This window comes from Polyodon spathula, chromosome 11 (genome assembly GCF_017654505.1).
Source record: "Polyodon spathula isolate WHYD16114869_AA chromosome 11, ASM1765450v1, whole genome shotgun sequence".
In the NCBI taxonomy this organism is placed as follows: domain Eukaryota; kingdom Metazoa; phylum Chordata; class Actinopteri; order Acipenseriformes; family Polyodontidae; genus Polyodon; species Polyodon spathula.
Window position 1 is genome coordinate 17903866 of NC_054544.1, and position 17691 is coordinate 17921556.

Consider the following 17691-nt stretch of genomic DNA (forward strand, 5'->3'; position numbering starts at 1 on the left):
CAGTCCGTCTGTGCACTGAATTCTCCTTGCATGAGAAAGACTTATTATTTCAACATGTTAATCCTCTTTGGCTGGAAAATATGACACATCCCCTAGATCCTTACAAACACAATGAAACAGTTACCCATTCACTCGCTAAGTATACCCTATGCACTTGAACTGAATTTGTCTTGATGTTCATTCTTCGGTCTGATCCACAGGTTGTATCTTTTAACCCCCAAATGACTTAATGTGACTGCTGGTAGACATTTAAACCCATTTACTTACTTTAATAGTCTGAGATATTTGAAGTCACTCAGAGCAAAATGCCTCCCTCCAATAGTACTGTTTGCGGTGGTAAGATTCCACAAACTTAAGTAGACAGCTTTATAAAAAGGTATACATTTCCTATACCCTCTGCAATCAATTCATTTCATCATGTGTGCTTGTAATTGGAAGGAAATTCAGTTAGTGATGTAAAAAAAAAATTCTCGTTTGTGGTAATGAAACCTGCAAAACTAAGCATCCGAAGTGTTTTATACGCCTATATCAGAAACCACTTGAGATACAGGCTTCATATTTCAAGAGTTGCCTTTGATGGTGGCCTTGACTTCAGACCTAATATGGTTGCCATGTTGCAGTTACGTGTGTAGTTTGTGGATGAACATGCTTTGAAATGTTAACTTCCATTTTGGCACACAGCTGTATTCTTTAATTCAGAGACTATTTGCTTCAGGTTGAACACCTCCGATCTCGCAAACCGTCTTCATAGATTCCAATGCCGTGACTGAAACCATATTTTTCGAAGTGATGTAATGTATGCTGTACATGTATTTTGTATATATTTGTGTACATGTCTGTAGTTTTTACACTACAGTATATATTATTTCCCTGTTTTATCAAAGAAAACCATAACAACACAGGATGTAATTTGTATTAAACCAAGAAGTAAAAAAAAAAAAAACATTCTTGTGCAGCAGAGCGAAACGGCAGTAAAATATGAGCAATGTTCCTTCATGCGGTTGTGCAAGACTCTCTCTCCCTTTCATATTCCCAGAGTGGCAGCGCAGTGCACCGTATGAAAACACTAGGGGAACACGGTCTTTTCAGAAGTCATTGCCCCGTGGGATCTTTATTCCCCTCACGCTCCGTCTGTTCCATGTTTTCACTGAGCTTTGTTCCTGCAGCTCTGAAGCCAGACTGCACTCTTGTTCAAAGATCTTCCGTTGGACTTCCCCTTAGGTGGAAAATAAATACGTGCGAGGCTGCTGCAGATTATTAAACGTGAGTGCAGGGTATTGCTAAGGTTAGCTTCAGGCACTGTTTTGTGCTCTGGCTGTTTTTTTTTTTTTTTTAATTTATAAACCCTGTTCTATAAATAGATATATTTATTAATTGTTTTATAGTTTTATTATGTATCTTTCATTGTTGATCGCTGTTGATCCATGTATTGAAATATACAACAATGTACTAAGTGTCTGTGGTGCTTAGTCAGCATAGACATCATATGTCGCTCCACTTCCATATCACACACTCCAAAGAAATGCTTCACATAATATGCCAATTTGTCTCTGGGAGTCCTTTATAAATGTGATAGACAAGCTTTGTGGTGTGAGCCTTTTAAATAATAATAATAATAATAATACAAATAATAATTTGAAATACACAAATTTTATAAATGTTTTAACTGAGAGCCTACGATTGAATATATTGTTTCCAGTAGTTTCCTTTTTATGCCAAGTTTTGCAGTTGATTGCAGCTGGGACTCCAGTGAAAGGTGTGTCCATCTCCTAGGTCCTAGGCCTTGGTTCTGAATATTCATATATATCTGTAATGTATTTTGTGCTGAACAGTGCTATCTAAACGCCAGCTGCTCCATCCTGTATCTGTTAACATACTGTACACTTGTCCAGCCCAAGTATTCTGATAACCCCTCTGCTGGAGAAAACACCCTCTAAATTAGGGGAGAAGACCCTGAAAATAAGATTTGCCTCATGAATGCTAACTCTGTCAGTTTTTGTAATCGTGGTCTTCTTCAGACATCTCAACTCTTCTTCATGCACTTTTAAATGTCAGGTACTGCAAGGAAGGTAGAGTGAGATGGTATTGAATGCATTGATTTTTTTTTGGGGGGGGGTGCTTCATTACAGTTTCTGAAGGTTTTCTGAGAGATGGGTTGACTTATAAAGTTCTGTAAAAAATGTGAATGAAGCTGATTATTTAATAACATGAATCCCTTACTGGCTTTTTTTAAACAGATTTTTATAGAATACACTAAAGACGCTCGCAAATACTGTTAGATTTTAGTAACCTTGCTGTACAACAAAAAAGACAAGAAGGCGTTGCTAAGAAGCACCTTTGACGTTGATATTTTTTCTCCCTACAGGTCCAAGCGCAGGTGAGAAACACCAAGACACAGTTTGATAAACTGAAGAATGACGTGTGCCAGAAAGTAGACGTTTTGGGAGCAAGTCGCTGCAACTTGCTTTCACATTCCCTTGGCACCTACCAGGTAATTAGGATGGTGGTTTTCATTTCTTCAGTTAGTTTTGTTTGCGGCTCAGTAAACTGCAAGCTTTGTCCTCTGGGCCAGAAAATCACACGTGCAAACTCTGCCTGCGTACAAACAGGAAAAAATAAAACGCTTTTGCGAGACTTTAAAAGCCCTGTCTAATCTGATTTGTAGATGGACTTGTTGAATAAAAGTATACTATTGTCATTAGATTAAATGTCTGTCACAAAGAGATACCTGGTACTTTCAGCACATCTCCGTTCACTACATAGCAAAACAACGACAGAACTGCTAATAGATTTTGTCGATCAAAACAGTAAACTGATTCAAATTCAAGGCCTTGGTGCCTCAGTGGTCTCTTCCATTATTTAAAGCTTTATGGCAACAAACAACTGGAAAATTCAGGAGCATTTACTAATCATTGAGTGACAAGTTTTTGAAATATGTTCAATTTTTTTTTTTTTTTTTGGTAATTATTATTTTTTATATATATGACTACAAATTAAACAAAACAAAAAATATTCACTGACCAAATTCTTTTTTGTGTGATCAATCTAATTTTAATTAAGGTTATATATTTTTTAATTTTTCATATGCAAAAGCACTGTGGAATGTGCAGCTAGCTTTGAAAAATGTGTCGGCCATCTGGAATTAACAGAAACAAAAAAATAATTTGAAACTTATCTGTTTGGTCCACTGAGGGAGATTTTCTTTAATGTGCAATCTTGATTAGAACAACTTATTTCTATGTCGCATACTGTGAAACCATAACCGCGAAATACTCCAAAATTAAATTTGAATATATTTTTTATAACAAACTAGAGTGTCTAGTATACTACACAAAAGCCTGAAACAGAAACAGGTATGTCAGTAATAATACATATTGTAATATATACCTAGTGTCAGGATATGAATAAAATACTTCACCACAATCTGCATGCATAGCATGAAGAGTAAGCTATATTAACCAATATTCACAGGTCATCAAAACTGCACAATTACGTACGTATGGGTTCCTCCTCACTTCTCTAGGGATACAAATCTATTTAAAAAAAACAAAACAAAACCTGCAATATGATGATGTCCACTATATCAGATTCGATTTCACTTAATGTAAGGGTCAGGAGACTTTTTGCTTGTTTTAGTGTAACCTTTAGGTGTATCACCCTAGTCGACCTATTTTGTGGTTTTCATTGCTGTCAGCAGCATGGTTAAGGGGGCAGAGTGCGTAAAGGAAGCTGCCTGTCTGCAGATCTTCCAGATAGAATATACTGGTACATATTAAATACGTGTTGTCTTTCTTCACTCCTCCTCCCCCTCACAGACCGCACAGCTGCACTTTTGGGAGAAAACGGCCCAGATGATGTCAGAAATCCAAGAAGATTTTAAAGGTTACATACCGTATGAGTTCACTACTCTGAAGGTAAAAAAATAACTACATCATTTGTCTTGGCTGGGGCTGGTCTAGTCGCTGGTGGGTAAAGGACAATATTCTGATCTGAAGGTTGCATGCACATGAGTAGGTGTCTGTTTTGAACACAAGCAGAACTTCATTTTCCCCAGATGAAAAGTTTAATTTGTGTTGCAATAAATGTCTCCCCTTCTCGCATGGCCCAGATAATTACAGCATTTACACATTCATTTGTAGAAAAATGCAGCCTAAGAAAAAAGTAGAAAAAAGTGAATCAAACACATGCTCCAAACTTGTTTCTCCAGGATATGGGCTCTGATTGTTTCGGGGGAAGTTGCTTTCACTATATAGCTTGTTTGTTTTACAATCACACCAAAAGAGCTTCATCTTTTAATTTTTTTTTAGCTGATTTCACAGTTTGTTTTTGTGCAAATATGGTCTTAATGACATATTCATGTATTCTTCTAAAGTGTTGTGTGATGCAGTCTGTTGCATTTAAAACTAGTTTTTGTAACATTGTGGCAGGCCTGCTTTCTCTTCCATTAAGAATGAGTGAAGGACTGTTGGCAAGGGCTCAATTGGAATGTAATTGGGTTTGTGTGCATAAAATACCTGTAACATGATTGATGTGGATTAACGGCAATCATAGACCCTGCTCTAAATCTTTGTATTGGAAGGGAGAGAGAAGCTTACATTTTACACTTACACTTTACAGTCCTATAAAATATTACTCAACACAGATTTTGAAAAAAATAAATAAATAAATAAGTCAATGTAATTCCATTGTCTTATTGAAACCCTGGTAACCCTGTTGATAATAACATTTATTTAGCCATGTCACTTTTCAGCATGGGCTAGTTCTCTGGGGAAATCAAATACAATTAAAAGATATTTACTGGAGAGAGCTAAAATATTATTCAGCTTGCTGTGAAAAAATAACTTATAAACACAGTATATTCATTTATTACAAAAACACTCATACTTGACCTATAATTAAATCCAAAAACCGTAATTTTCAGAAATAACAACTTTATTATTCTCTATACTAACCTATATAGTTCTGGAATGTAAAGAAAACATTTTCCTGACTGACAGTTTCCTGGTGTAAACATGCAGAGTCTGTTAACAGTCACCGTGTGAATCAGCAGTGCTGGCTGAAAGAATTGCCCTCTGTGGAAAGCTGTCAAATGTACTGCTGGTTGCTAAGCAGCCCAAACGTTAATTAGACATTCTGTAAATAAACCATAATTAGACATGCTGCAAATTGGATAAAGGACCTTTTTTTTTTCTTGTTAGTGTTTCTGGGTTGTCGCACGCTGTTAAGAGGCATTTTTTCTGGGCAGGCTCAATGTCTGCAATAAATAGGTTGGAAAGCTGTTTAGTTTTTGTGGCTGTCTGAAGTCATACTCAAGCTATTCTTCTGACTTTCAAAGTGTACCATCATGTTCTCTGTCAGGGTTTGATGTGGCCATCATGCTTTTAATCTGTGATGTTTTGAAGCACAATGTTAGTATACGTTCTCTTTCTGCAATGTTAACTTATGCCTATTTTTCCTAGACAAAAATGGTAGGTATCTGCATGAAAAGAATGCATTTAATGCTTGAGTTTTCTCAATTTGAGCAACGACTAACCTGGAACACACAAGTGTTCATTACTTTAACCCTTTCAGCACTGAATTATTTTTGTTGCGCTGAAGAACAGTACTTTAGAACTCCGAAACTGCACTAAGATAAGGTGGGACCTTGAAGTCCCACCAGGACTAAAAGGGTTAATGATCGTTGGACTGTGGGTTGAACCAAAGTGGCCTGAGTTAACATTGAGCCATGGCCATGCTTTAAATGTGATATGAGCAATGGCAGAGGAAAATGACAAATTAAGTGTTTATATTTGCTGAAACTAGCCTTCTAAATCTGTTATCCACCCAATAAAATATGTCTGATGATGCTGCCTAGCAAGTGCTTTGTATGTAGTGCCTGGAGTAGGAGACTCCTGTTTTCAGTGAGCATGCTCGGAACAGCCGTAGTATTCAGCTTCTGAAACTTTAGTGAAATCCACGGTTTGTGTGTGTGGAGCCGTGGAGCCTGCAATGATGCCACAGTAAACGCATGTTATTTTCTTAGCTGTCAGTTTGTGCACTCCTTGTCTGAATAAGATTGCACTTTTGTCTGAGTTTTTTCTTTTTATTCTCTCCTAATAACAGGGTTTACAAGACCCACTGGACCACTTAACAGAAGATCAAAAAGATGAGAAGATGGCAGAGGATTCAATAGCTAACGACCTAGATAAGTAAGCAACTAAAGTGCCCAAAAACCTTACTATTTTAAGAATGCCTGTGAAAGCTGGGTACTTGCATGTTACAGAAATTTCTGTTGAAACCTGAAATTGTATGTGTTTGCAATCCTACCACCACCACTGCTGCACCTGCCAGTATCTCATAAATAGGCTTGCTACTTTTCGATATTAATCGGTAAAGCTCGTTAAACGTAGAATTCCCAAAAAATCTGAGTTCGACTGAATTAGATGAACGTAGGTAAAACCACTTGCTATTTTTTATTTTCTTACCAAAAATAATCATTTAGAAATCATCTGTAGTTTGTGCAGTTTTTATACTTACTGTCTGTCCCATCCCCGTTCCACTCTGAATGGCAAGGCGTCTGTGTCAGTCAGTGGTCTGTTTGTACTGTGGTTTCATCCTATTCAGACAGGTCTCATTGCCTGAAGCAGCGCTAGAATGCTCTCATTCATTTAAATGCCTGTCAATCATCAGACCGGCACAGACTGTGCACTTTCATTTGCCAGCTAGTGTCTGTCATTGAGTGCGCCGACTTTGAAATTAGTGGGTAAGGTGTAGGTACACTTTTGCTAGGTATACAGTGACAGTACTTGTTGGATTTTAAAATGTGGTGCAAGAGGAAAACACTAAATGAGTATTGTGCAGAATACTCTGACTTTGAAGTGAAAGCTGTAAAGAAACATGAGACAGGAGATGAAGAAAATATCGTAGTATGTAAACTGGTATGTAACTGCAAAGCAGAAGTTACCATGAAGGCAAACAGAATGGTTGAACACATGCAATCACAACAAGGTCATAAAAAAATGAAGGATAGCACTCAGAAACTGTCTTAAAGTGCAATGGAAGCTTGCTTGGTGAAAATGCAGGAAAAAAAAAAAATCTGGTGCTAGTTTCCCTAATGATTTAATTGGTTATTTAATTTGTTCTGTGCATATTTTTACTAGTAAATGTATGCTATAAAAGTGTAATAAACGTTCATATGCTGCATTTTCTGCGGTTTATTTGAGACTTTTTTTTTTTTTTTAATTGTGTAGGATCTCTATACAAAGTATAGCTCCGTATTGATCAAACGTCATTTCAATTTGAATGTTGTTCTATTAGAATGTTGGGGACCATGGTTTTGTTGCATGTTGAATAACAAAGGGGTTTCACAATGGCATAAACGTTTTTTTTTTGTTTTTTTTTTTAAAACATAAAGGTCAATTTTACCCATTCTCTGCTTGAATTGAAAAATAAAGATTGAAAAAAACGGTAAATTCTTTAAAAAAATAAATGTCGATATTAGTCATTGATTTGGCAGAAAAATAAAACTCAAATAGTAGCAAGCTTACTCATAAAGCTTTTCAGTGAGAAACACATAACACTTCAAGATATCTGCGTCATACTCCGTACATCCAGAAAAAAATCTACCTTCCCTGCAGTTATTAGGGTGTTGACTTTGTTTGCCTGGTTTTATAAGCTGCCTGCTTTACGGTATATGTTGGTGACTGTGACAGGACAGCTGAGTTGGACTGATGTCTCCAGACCAGGAAGCTGACAGACACAGACAGGTACTTGCGGGTGAAAGCGCTGGTGCGCTGTTTTTATTCAGAACAATAATAAATAAAAAGACAAAAACACTGCTCTCAGAGCAAAAGAAAACAGTTAAATAAAACAGTCCCGAACACATACAAAAATACTGACACCCAAAAAACCACGTGCTTCGTGCACGTGTAGCAGTAGTTTTCTGTTTTTACTTTCTCTTTCATTTTTTCTCTTGCTTTAATCGTTTTAATCGTTCTCTGTCCTGAACACCCACACTGAGCAACAAAAAGCTGTGGGTTCTTATAAATCAATCAATCTGGAGGTGGTCACTCTGCACAGGATTTTTATGTCTGCGTGGTTGGCAGTCCGTGATTATTGACATTCTCATGAGCTGTCTGGCAGAGAAGAGTTGCTAACACCGCCTCTGCCAGACCACACTTAAACTGTACAACAATAACAACAAACCACCACCTTTAAATCACCCGTTCTAAACCAAAACAGTACAGAATTTACAATACATTCACCCGTGCTAAATAAACAAGCAGGGCTTTGCCCTGCCCCCTAATTATGTGCAGGGCTCTGTTCTACCCTGACACAGTGACCATGACATTTACCACTTACCTAATATCACGTTTTATTTTTGCTCTATAGAGACAGTATATTTTGAGTTACAGTCTTACTGCTTGGTACACAGCCATTTTCATTACACCGTTCCATTACGGTGGTGTCCAGTAGAAATTAACCATTTCACAATAATTCAGATTTCACAATGATGATTTACACATTTGAATTCATGTTTACAAACCAACAAGCTTTTTTTCTAGATTTATTTATTTAAAATATTCATTAGAACCTGAGCATAGATGCTTTTAGCATGTTAAAACCATAAAACTGCATGTATGGGAATCTGATAACATTTTAGCATTTTAACTGTATATATATGTTCATTTTCTTTGATTGTGATGGACTGTGCTCATCATTAAAGGAGATTTCATTGTTCGTTGTCCTATTTCTCGTAACTGCTTCCTTTTATACCTTCAGTAGCTTGACTTTTTGCATCACCTTCCCTTTGCTTTTATGTCTTTGTTTCCAGTTCTGTGTTCATCAAAGGTGATGTTCATTTAAGAGTGCTATTTAATCAAATGTAAGTAGCTTATACCATTAGCTAAAGGGCTGTCCATAAAGGATTGGGGAGGGGTTGTTGTCTGCTCTGGTACATGTAACCAGACCACCTCTAGGGATCTTAAACTGCTTGGATTCTTTTGAGGTCTATTTTAATGCACTTAAACCTTTTTTTCATTTTGAATAAATATTAGCTCAAGATATAAACAATTGGATTAATAAAGTAATGGGTGGTTATATTTGCGTTCTCCACCATTTCGATCAGTGTTTCATAAAAATCACCCATGCTATTTCTGCATCAGATATCCATTATGAATGGCCCGTAAAGGTGTTTAGCACAGTGGTGTTCTTTGTACAAAACTAGTTGGTGTAGCTTCTATAAATAGACAGCTATGGCCAAAAGTTTTGCGTCACCCTATAAAATTAACTAATTTTGCTTCAAAATTTGAATGAAACCTGCTGAATAATGTCACGTTGACATATTAAATTACGTACTGCTTTATAGTTTTCCATATAATAAAAAATAAATAAAATAAAAATGACATTTTGAAATCTAACATGAAATACTGTACTACTATTATGGCTTCTGGTAGGGTTTTCATCTTGTAGTTTCATTGATTACATGATGTAAAATAAAAGATCTAAATTTATATATAAAATCTTTTAATTGTCTCAGTCCTAAAATTGTAGGTGATGTAAAACTTTTGGCCATATCTGTAGAAAGTTGTCATGTCTCTCAGGTAAGATGAAATCAATTTGGAGTAGCTGATGTTCAACAGTTTAATACGGTAGTCCACAGGAGGCCACTGCAGTTCATTATTGGCACATCATGTGTACTAATTATCTTCAATCTGGGTGTGTATGCAAACCTGTAGTAACTAAAGGAACATACTGTGGAGATACTTTAAAGACATGTCTCACCCAGAGTAATGCTCCTTTGGTGTTTGTATTCAAATCCTGTATTTCTTGTTGTTAGAACAATCCTTTTATTTATTTATTTAACTGTTTAACTTTTTTTGCTGATCATTTGATTATACTATAATTATACTAAGTGTTATACTGGGAGACAGTTGCCCTACCATTTCCATTGAGCTGTTTCTGAAGTTAAATCCAGTTCATGCTATGCTGGTTGGTCTTTTACCAGCAGTTAACCTGTATTATTGGATAAAACAGTGTTGAAAATGAGAGAGAACAAAAAATAGAAAGATAAACTGTCACCGGTTGACATTAAGGGTTCATTTTAAAAACTTGAAACTTCTTTTGATGGCTGTTCTTACTGCCAATTTCATCCCTGGCACCAGGGCATGCAAATAAGCTGATTGACTTGAAATAACCTTTGTGTTGACGTTTGTGTTCGCAGATTGATTTCACTCAATGAAGAAAATCCCACGAAATCTGGAACAGATGGTAAGAGGAAAAGCACCAAGTTTTGCCTTTATATATATTCTGACTAAAGAATTTCAGCAGAAATATAGACCACTTTATGACCGTTTTAGTATTGTTTTTCTTGTGTGTCATTTTATTTTATTTGTCCTTCTATGTGTGCTGTAGCCCAAAGTGCCGACACCCAAAGCAAAGATAGTGACAGTTCCTTATTCCCAAGCCGTGACAATGGTAAGTGACTGACAACCACAATATCTGTATGCATCAGAAATGCATGGCCTGTGAGGGTCGACTTTTTTAGTTTGTGTATTGAGAAATGCCAAATCAGCAATGCAGCAATAGCCAGAATTTATAGCTGACATAATCCTGCTTGCTTTAAATAGAGCACTTGTTTACATATGTGTGTATTTAATTTCACAAAGATGTTGAAGCTATACAATAATAATAATAATTTCTATCATATGGAGTATATATTATGGAACAACTAAACAACCTTAATTGTGACTGCCACCTCCTGCGAATGAGCTTTTTCTTTTAGTGGGGATTACATTTAAAGAGTAAGTTTCTTCAAAATAATTTTGTTTAGGTTTAAGACTGTTCCCTTAACATTTTGCAATATCATTTGCAATCAATTAGAACGGTGAGATTTAGTTTTACAGGCGGGTTTACAGTGCAGATGTAATGATAGCAGCAGTGAAGTATGTTAAAAGCCCAGAGGAGCCTTGCTTTATTGCTGGTGTAAACGAACAGGCGGGCAGAGTGGCGTGGGGGAGATGACAGCAAGCCAGGCTGACCAGGACCTGCTCCTGAGCCCCACATCACTTCAGGCAAAGCGAGCATCTAGCAGCGAGGTCAGACAGTTCTATGAGATGGGTAGAGACCAGAGGAGTATTTTTATACTGTGCACTGGTGCTGCTTGATCGGTTCTCTGCTTTATGGGCACATGCTTCTGCTTTGGAATTCAGTGCTGTGGTATGGATTTTTTTGTTTTGCTTTTTATTTTGACTGTGTTCGCTGGTGCCACTCTTATTAAACTAATGAAATCAATATAACCAATCAGAACTGCCATTTCAATTGCAGGGTCTTTGGGGTTCTTAAAATGATAACTTACCATAGCTTTAATGATAAAATACTATGTCCCATACTCTACCCAGTGCTATTAATTGAACAGTACAACATGGAGTAAGGGTCAGTAGTGTCTTGCACTCATGTGTAAAGTTGTCTTTACAGTCTTTGTATGTGTAAACACAACTAATTACAACATTATGTGAGGGTACTTGCATATTTCTAAACCATCTCTTCAAAATATTATTAAGAATCAACATAAAGTTTGCACTTGTTTCTTCTTTGTTGGAAATTAATCCCAAACACATACCACTATATCTTATCTCCAGGGTGTCTGGTACAGGTTGGACAGAGAGCAGTTTTCTAACTTTATACAGAACTACAAACTAAGCACTTGACATTTTCTTTTGCTTTTATTGTCATGGGTGAAAGCCAATAATAAACTAAGTAGCTTATTAAGAAAGTCAACCCTCATCATTATTTAACCGCATTCATGATTGAGGGTAGACAGGGAGTATTTTTTTTTAACTAAGTGTATGTATAGAATGTACTGCCAAGAGATGTTTTAGCTGATGATTCACTGGGATCTGTTAGGAAGCGGTTCTGGGAACTTCGTTATTAGGGACTGGAAAGCCATTGATGGTCAAACCAGCTCCTCTAGTTCATAAACTATAGGCTTTAGACTTTTAACAGCTCCCTGATGATACAGCTGCAAAAATGCATTTTGGTATAAAGGAGTTAATCTACCCTACCCCATTGTGTATAAGTTTCAGAAACTTAGCACCAGTCTGCTACAACTGGAAGCTTGCTTTAACTTCAAGGGTTTGTTATTTTCTTATGGAAACAATTCATTTGTATAACTATAAAAAAAAATAAAATAATGAATCTCATTTTTCTATACCAAAATTATAAAACTGTTTTTTAATAAAAATAAAAATAAAATTATTTCAAGAAAATAAGAGACCCAACTTTAAGATAATCGGCAGATAATTTGGCTGGGGCCTGGGGGTGGAGATTATTAATTACAAAAGTAAATAGTCTGGGCCTCTGATGCTGTATAACATTGAAGCTACCGCCCTGAGTGTACTTCTAGGCATCATGTTGATTTGTCTCTTCAGCCTTGAAGGACCATTTCGCTGACCTTCAAGAAGGAGAGGATTCTGACAGGAATGACATGTCCTTCCTGAAGGACCTGCTGAGCCTGGGACCTCTGGGGTCTGACGAGTTCAGCAGGGAGTGGAATAATGCATTTGGAAGCTTTGAGCCCCGTCCTGCCCCATCATCCGGACCAGCCACATCACTAGAGCAGCCTTCGAGCCCGACCGGATTCCTCCCCTCCCAGCTCCTCGATCGCAGCCTCAGTGCAACAGGTGATTCTCCCCTGTTGTCTGCCTAGATTGTTACTGGCCAGTCTTGTAAACTAACAGTTTCTTCTTTGTATATAGCAGCCTGACATCAATAATATATTTAGGAATTGGCACATTTAAAAATCAGATGTACAGTGATGGGAGTCCATGAGCACAATTGCCCCTTGCCTGCTGGGATGTGCATGTTTCTTACAAGTTTTTTGCTATTCCTGTAGGTTGGACAACACCACCCATGTTTCAAGCACAGCCCATGCAGACCCCTCGGCCCTCATCCCAGCCGGCGATCCTGCCAGTGCCTCGCCAGAATTTACCAAAGATTCCACAAAAGGGTAAGAGCTTATTCATGACTTCAAGTACTATAATAACTCTTTTAAAGTTTGTAATGGATGTCTAAGTAACTAGATGATGATATTTTGAGAGAGAGATATTGATTTAATTACCAGGTATTGTTAAGGGAACAAAAGATATCCTCCATGCAAACAGCATCAGGTTAGCTTTTCTTGTGAGGTTTAAAATAGTCTGATGTAAAAATAATACAGGCCATGGTAATACTTTCAGAGTGTAGTATGTTCTGATTAGGCTGATTTAATCCTTTAGGTTCATTATAATGTGATTTATTGGAAAATGCTACAGTGCATATGGATAAGAAGTCATTATGATTTAATAGTTGCTTGTGCTTCATATTTTTTTCTATTAGTGTTTTAGAATTAGACCTAATATGCATCAAAACTCAAACATAATTTTGTTTAAACAGAATAAATGGTTGTAGGGAGCCTGAGTTATACTATGGAAATGATGATAATAATAGAAGCTTGCTGATAATCAGGGACCCCTCCCCTCCTCCCTTTTCTGCCTATTAACAAGATCATCCTTACCTGTCCTGTCACCATTCCTTGTGCAAGATTATTCCAAACCTTCATCTAAATCCCAGATATTGCCTCACTGGTGAGTAAGTGAGGCCTGCTTGTAAACTTGAGATGTGCTTTTCCAGGTTACTGCATTACTATGTGATTTGATATGTCTACTGGAATGAGACCAGCGGCTGGGGTCAACATCTGTAAATGATTAACTAAGACCTTGTGAAAAAGGCAAACCCCCCCCCCCCCCCCCATTGTGAGGGTGAGATTCGGGTACACATTTTTTTTTTTGTTGCCTAAATATGTGTTAGATATCCTGCTGCTCAAACGCCATCAGATTTGCAAAAATAACAATTTTATAAGCACTTCCTCCTAGAACCGCCAGACGCGTCATTTTAACGCATATTACAATACAGTACATGTTTTGTTGTATAGCCTTGTGATGGGGTACTCCCCGCCCCTGTGCATGTTTGTATTATTTTGTATTATTATTACTTAAAATGCAGGGTGGATGAAAAGCTGTCCACCATCACTGTTATTTGTATTTTTGTACTTTACTCGTGAGGCTGCCTTACTGTCGGCAGTAATTATTTCATTAGCTGACAGTCACGCAGATTTATTAAATCGTGCAAACTATGGCTGAGGGATTAACAAGGTCATTACAAGCCAGTTGATCCCTCACCCATAATTGAAAGACCTGCAGCTTTGGCTGCACAGGAGGAGTATGTACAGGTGGAATGAAGCGTGAGCTGTGTAAACTGTTACTGCATGATATAACAATTGCTGCGTATGCTGATTTTGCAACCAGCATACTATTTGTTACTATTTGTGTTCCGTGTTTGTTTATTCTGGCCCACTTGCCATTTATTTGGAGTGTTTTCTTTTGTGTTTTAAATATTTTAGTTGTAAATTAAACTTGCACATTAGAGCTTTCATTACCCCAGTCTATACAAGCCCCACCCCCACTTCCTTCCTAGCCCACACGGAAGTATGTATTTCAATGGAATGTGGGGGGGTGTGGTCTGGCTGTGGTGAAACTGTTTCTGTGTTTTACCTGACAACTCCTCAATGTAAACAAACCCGGGATTCATTTTTATATATAGGCAGTGCAACAGAATAGTTTTTGCCAAATCTTGAGATGTTTGCATTTTGATTTGAGAGAAATTAGAAGCAGTTGCTCTGGCAACAAGGATTTGCCCACAACAATAGAGGTGCTGCTGTTTCCCACAGAAGCACTGTGCTGCAGGGTCACACATAGAAAAGGTAATGTTATTATTATAATGCCGCTCCATAGCGTTCATGCTGCTACCGGTCATCGCAATCAGTAAATATAGGCTCTTACTATAAATTATAGATTGGTTTGTGTGTTTGCTCATGTATTAGTTGACCCCCCGCAACTTCAGAATTGTGTTTGGGGTTTAAATTTCTTGATTTATACTCGAGCAAATACGGTAATGATCGCCATTCCATTATTTTGTGAGGTTGAGTGATTTATTGCTGTTTCACCACAAGGTGGCAACAGGGACTCTTTAATTGGATTTTTATTGAGGATGCACATGGCTGAGTGCAATGGTTGTGGTATTAGATGTTATTAAGGTTCTAAAAAACTACCATATTGTATCGTTTCAAAGCTTTAAAATAATTCCTGCTACAGTTAGTTGGCACAATGTCAAACCATGCTCTCCTACTACTGAGCAAAGAAGGGTCCATTGAGAAGTATTAAATCAAAGCTATTGACATCTAGCTTGTAATGGAAATAGATTTTTGCTTTTTTTTCATGAAACATAGCAGTTTGCAGTGAGATATACTGTAGGTTGCACCAAAGTAATCCTAATGTTGACTTCATTGTACTAAAAATGGCTTTGGTTAATAGCCTTGCTGGGTAGGCTGGTTTTGAAAGCCTGTTAAAAATGTTGGGACAAACATAGATTTTTCATATTTTGAATATTTTCTAAAAATTCTAATGAATTTACAAAAAAAGCGCAATCTATTCCATGCAATAAAAAATTCAGAAGTTGTCTAACATGAAGTTATTCAACGCTAGATCTTTCTAAACTTCTAGTAAAAACAAAAAAAAAAAGTGAATGTCGTTCCGAGTTTAGTGCAAAACAATTAAAGCAAACTGAACCGCGTACACGTGTTCAACTTGTCACCAATATCTGGGAGCACATTTAGGCCATTAATGATGAATACTGATTTGCAGTCCACATGTACTAGCTTGGTGAAGTGGAGAGAGGTTTGTCTCATATTCCAACAGACAAGACCCCTTTTTTTCTTAATTTTTTTTTTTTAACCCAGCTCCTTGTGCAAGCGAGCTTGACTTCTTTACAACAGCAACATCTGTTACCTTTTCCTTTAGAACAGGAGTGCAAAGGGTCAAATCAGTCAGTTCATAATTAAGCCTTCAGTTCGTGTGTCTTAATAAGCGGTCTGTGTTTGCATAGGCCCATAAAATAGTACCCCCATATTATTGCAGATTCTTTAAAATGTACCTTTTTGTTACATAATGGTAACATGTGCTAACTGGGGTGAGAAATGACCCTTCGGTTTGTTATCGCTGCAAGCTATTCATGAGGCTAAGCTGTGAATGCTGGTTTCAGCAAGGCCCCACTCAGCGGTTTGTGTGAACATTTTTGTGCCACGTTCACAAAAGCACCAAGTTACTGGAGGAGTTGTGTTTATTCAGCGGCAACATTGCAGTTTGTGTCTGCTGTCAGCTGCTTGCATGCCTGCATGGTTTCAAACACCCCCCCCACTCCTCTTTCATTACATCTAAGTAAGCCTGCAGACAACATGGCACTCTCTTGAAGAATAGCAGGGCTGCTATAATGAACTTTTCACTAAAATTAGATACATGTTTCTTTGTCGACAATGTGTGTGTATATTCCGAGTTCAATAAACCTCTTCCTTGGATTAATGAACGAATACTCTGTAACCTGAATACCGTGCCATTAAAAACACATTTTGCAATATCTGTTTTATTGCAAACAGAAATTGACGAGACTGCAACTCATATTTTAGAGCAAAACAAAAAAGAACTTAATATCAGTCTCAGTAGAACAATGAAATGTATACCAAAAATAAAACCCTACACAGCTAAATCATACTGTATACAGACAGTAACTGATACAGCCAAAATGAAGAACTATTCAGTGGATTGGTGCATTAATATTATAGCACTGTTACAGTTGGCAATAAACCTCACCCTACCAGGGCTCTATGTTTAGATTTTTAACTACTGGCCCCTCAGGCCACTGAGCTAGTGTTTTTATTGGCCCAGATGCAATTTTATCTGGCCCATTATATTTATATATTTTTTCATGATGGTTTTTATTTGCAGTATTTTTCTAACTGTGTATGGTAACCAAAGAGAGCCCACATCTCAAAAGAAAGTGGCTAAACGAAGCCTTTCAATATATGTTACTTCAGCCATTTAACATGCACACATTTGTCTGCTTGTCAGAAAATGAAAATACTGTAGTCAAGATTTGAAAATCTATGTGTACTCATTTTTTCACAAGCAAACCCGCAACCAGCTGTTACCATACACTCTAAGAAGAAAGAGTTCTACAGTGGCTCTCAAAAGTATTCACCCCCCTTGGACTTTTCCACATTTTATTGTGTTACAACATGGAATCAAAATTGATTAGGAGTTTTTGCCACTGATCAACACAAAAAAAGTTCATAATGTCAAAGTGAAAAATAAAATCTACAAATTGTTCTAAATTAATTACAAATATAAAACAGAAAATAATGATTGCATAAGTATTCACCCCCTTTACTGTGACACACCTAAATAAGCTCTGGTGCAACCAGTTGTCTTTAGAAGTCACATAATTAGTTGAATGGAGTCCTCCTGTGTGCAATGAAGGTGTTTCACATAATTTCAGGTTAAATACACCTGTCTCTGGGAGGTCGCACAGTTGGTTAGTACACCGCCTAACAAAAACTACATCATGAAGACGAAGGAACATTCAAAGCAAATCCGGAATAAGGTTCTTCAAAAGCACCAATCAGGGGTAGGATATAAGAACATTTCCAAGGCATTGAATATCCCTCGGAGCACAGTAAAGTCCATTATTAAGAAATGTAGAGAACATGGCACAACTGTGAATCTGTCTAGAACAGGCCGTCCTCAAAAACTGAGTATACGGGCGAGAAGGGTACTAGTCAGGGAG

The 17691-nt window shown here is 37.3% G+C and overlaps 1 protein-coding gene across 7 annotated transcripts in view; it reads left to right on the top strand.

Moving 5' to 3' along the window:
- LOC121323159 (islet cell autoantigen 1-like protein) overlaps window positions 1-17691 on the top strand; it is a 38435-nt gene that overhangs the window by 12203 nt on the left and 8541 nt on the right. For all 7 annotated transcript variants that reach the window (XM_041264025.1, XM_041264029.1, XM_041264028.1 and 4 more), the window contains 7 exons: window positions 2366-2491; window positions 3816-3914; window positions 6103-6188; window positions 10202-10248; window positions 10393-10455; window positions 12408-12659; window positions 12872-12985. In XM_041264025.1, the coding sequence (XP_041119959.1) occupies window positions 2366-2491; window positions 3816-3914; window positions 6103-6188; window positions 10202-10248; window positions 10393-10455; window positions 12408-12659; window positions 12872-12985 (787 nt within the window). The remainder of the gene's footprint in view (window positions 1-2365; window positions 2492-3815; window positions 3915-6102; window positions 6189-10201; window positions 10249-10392; window positions 10456-12407; window positions 12660-12871; window positions 12986-17691) is intronic.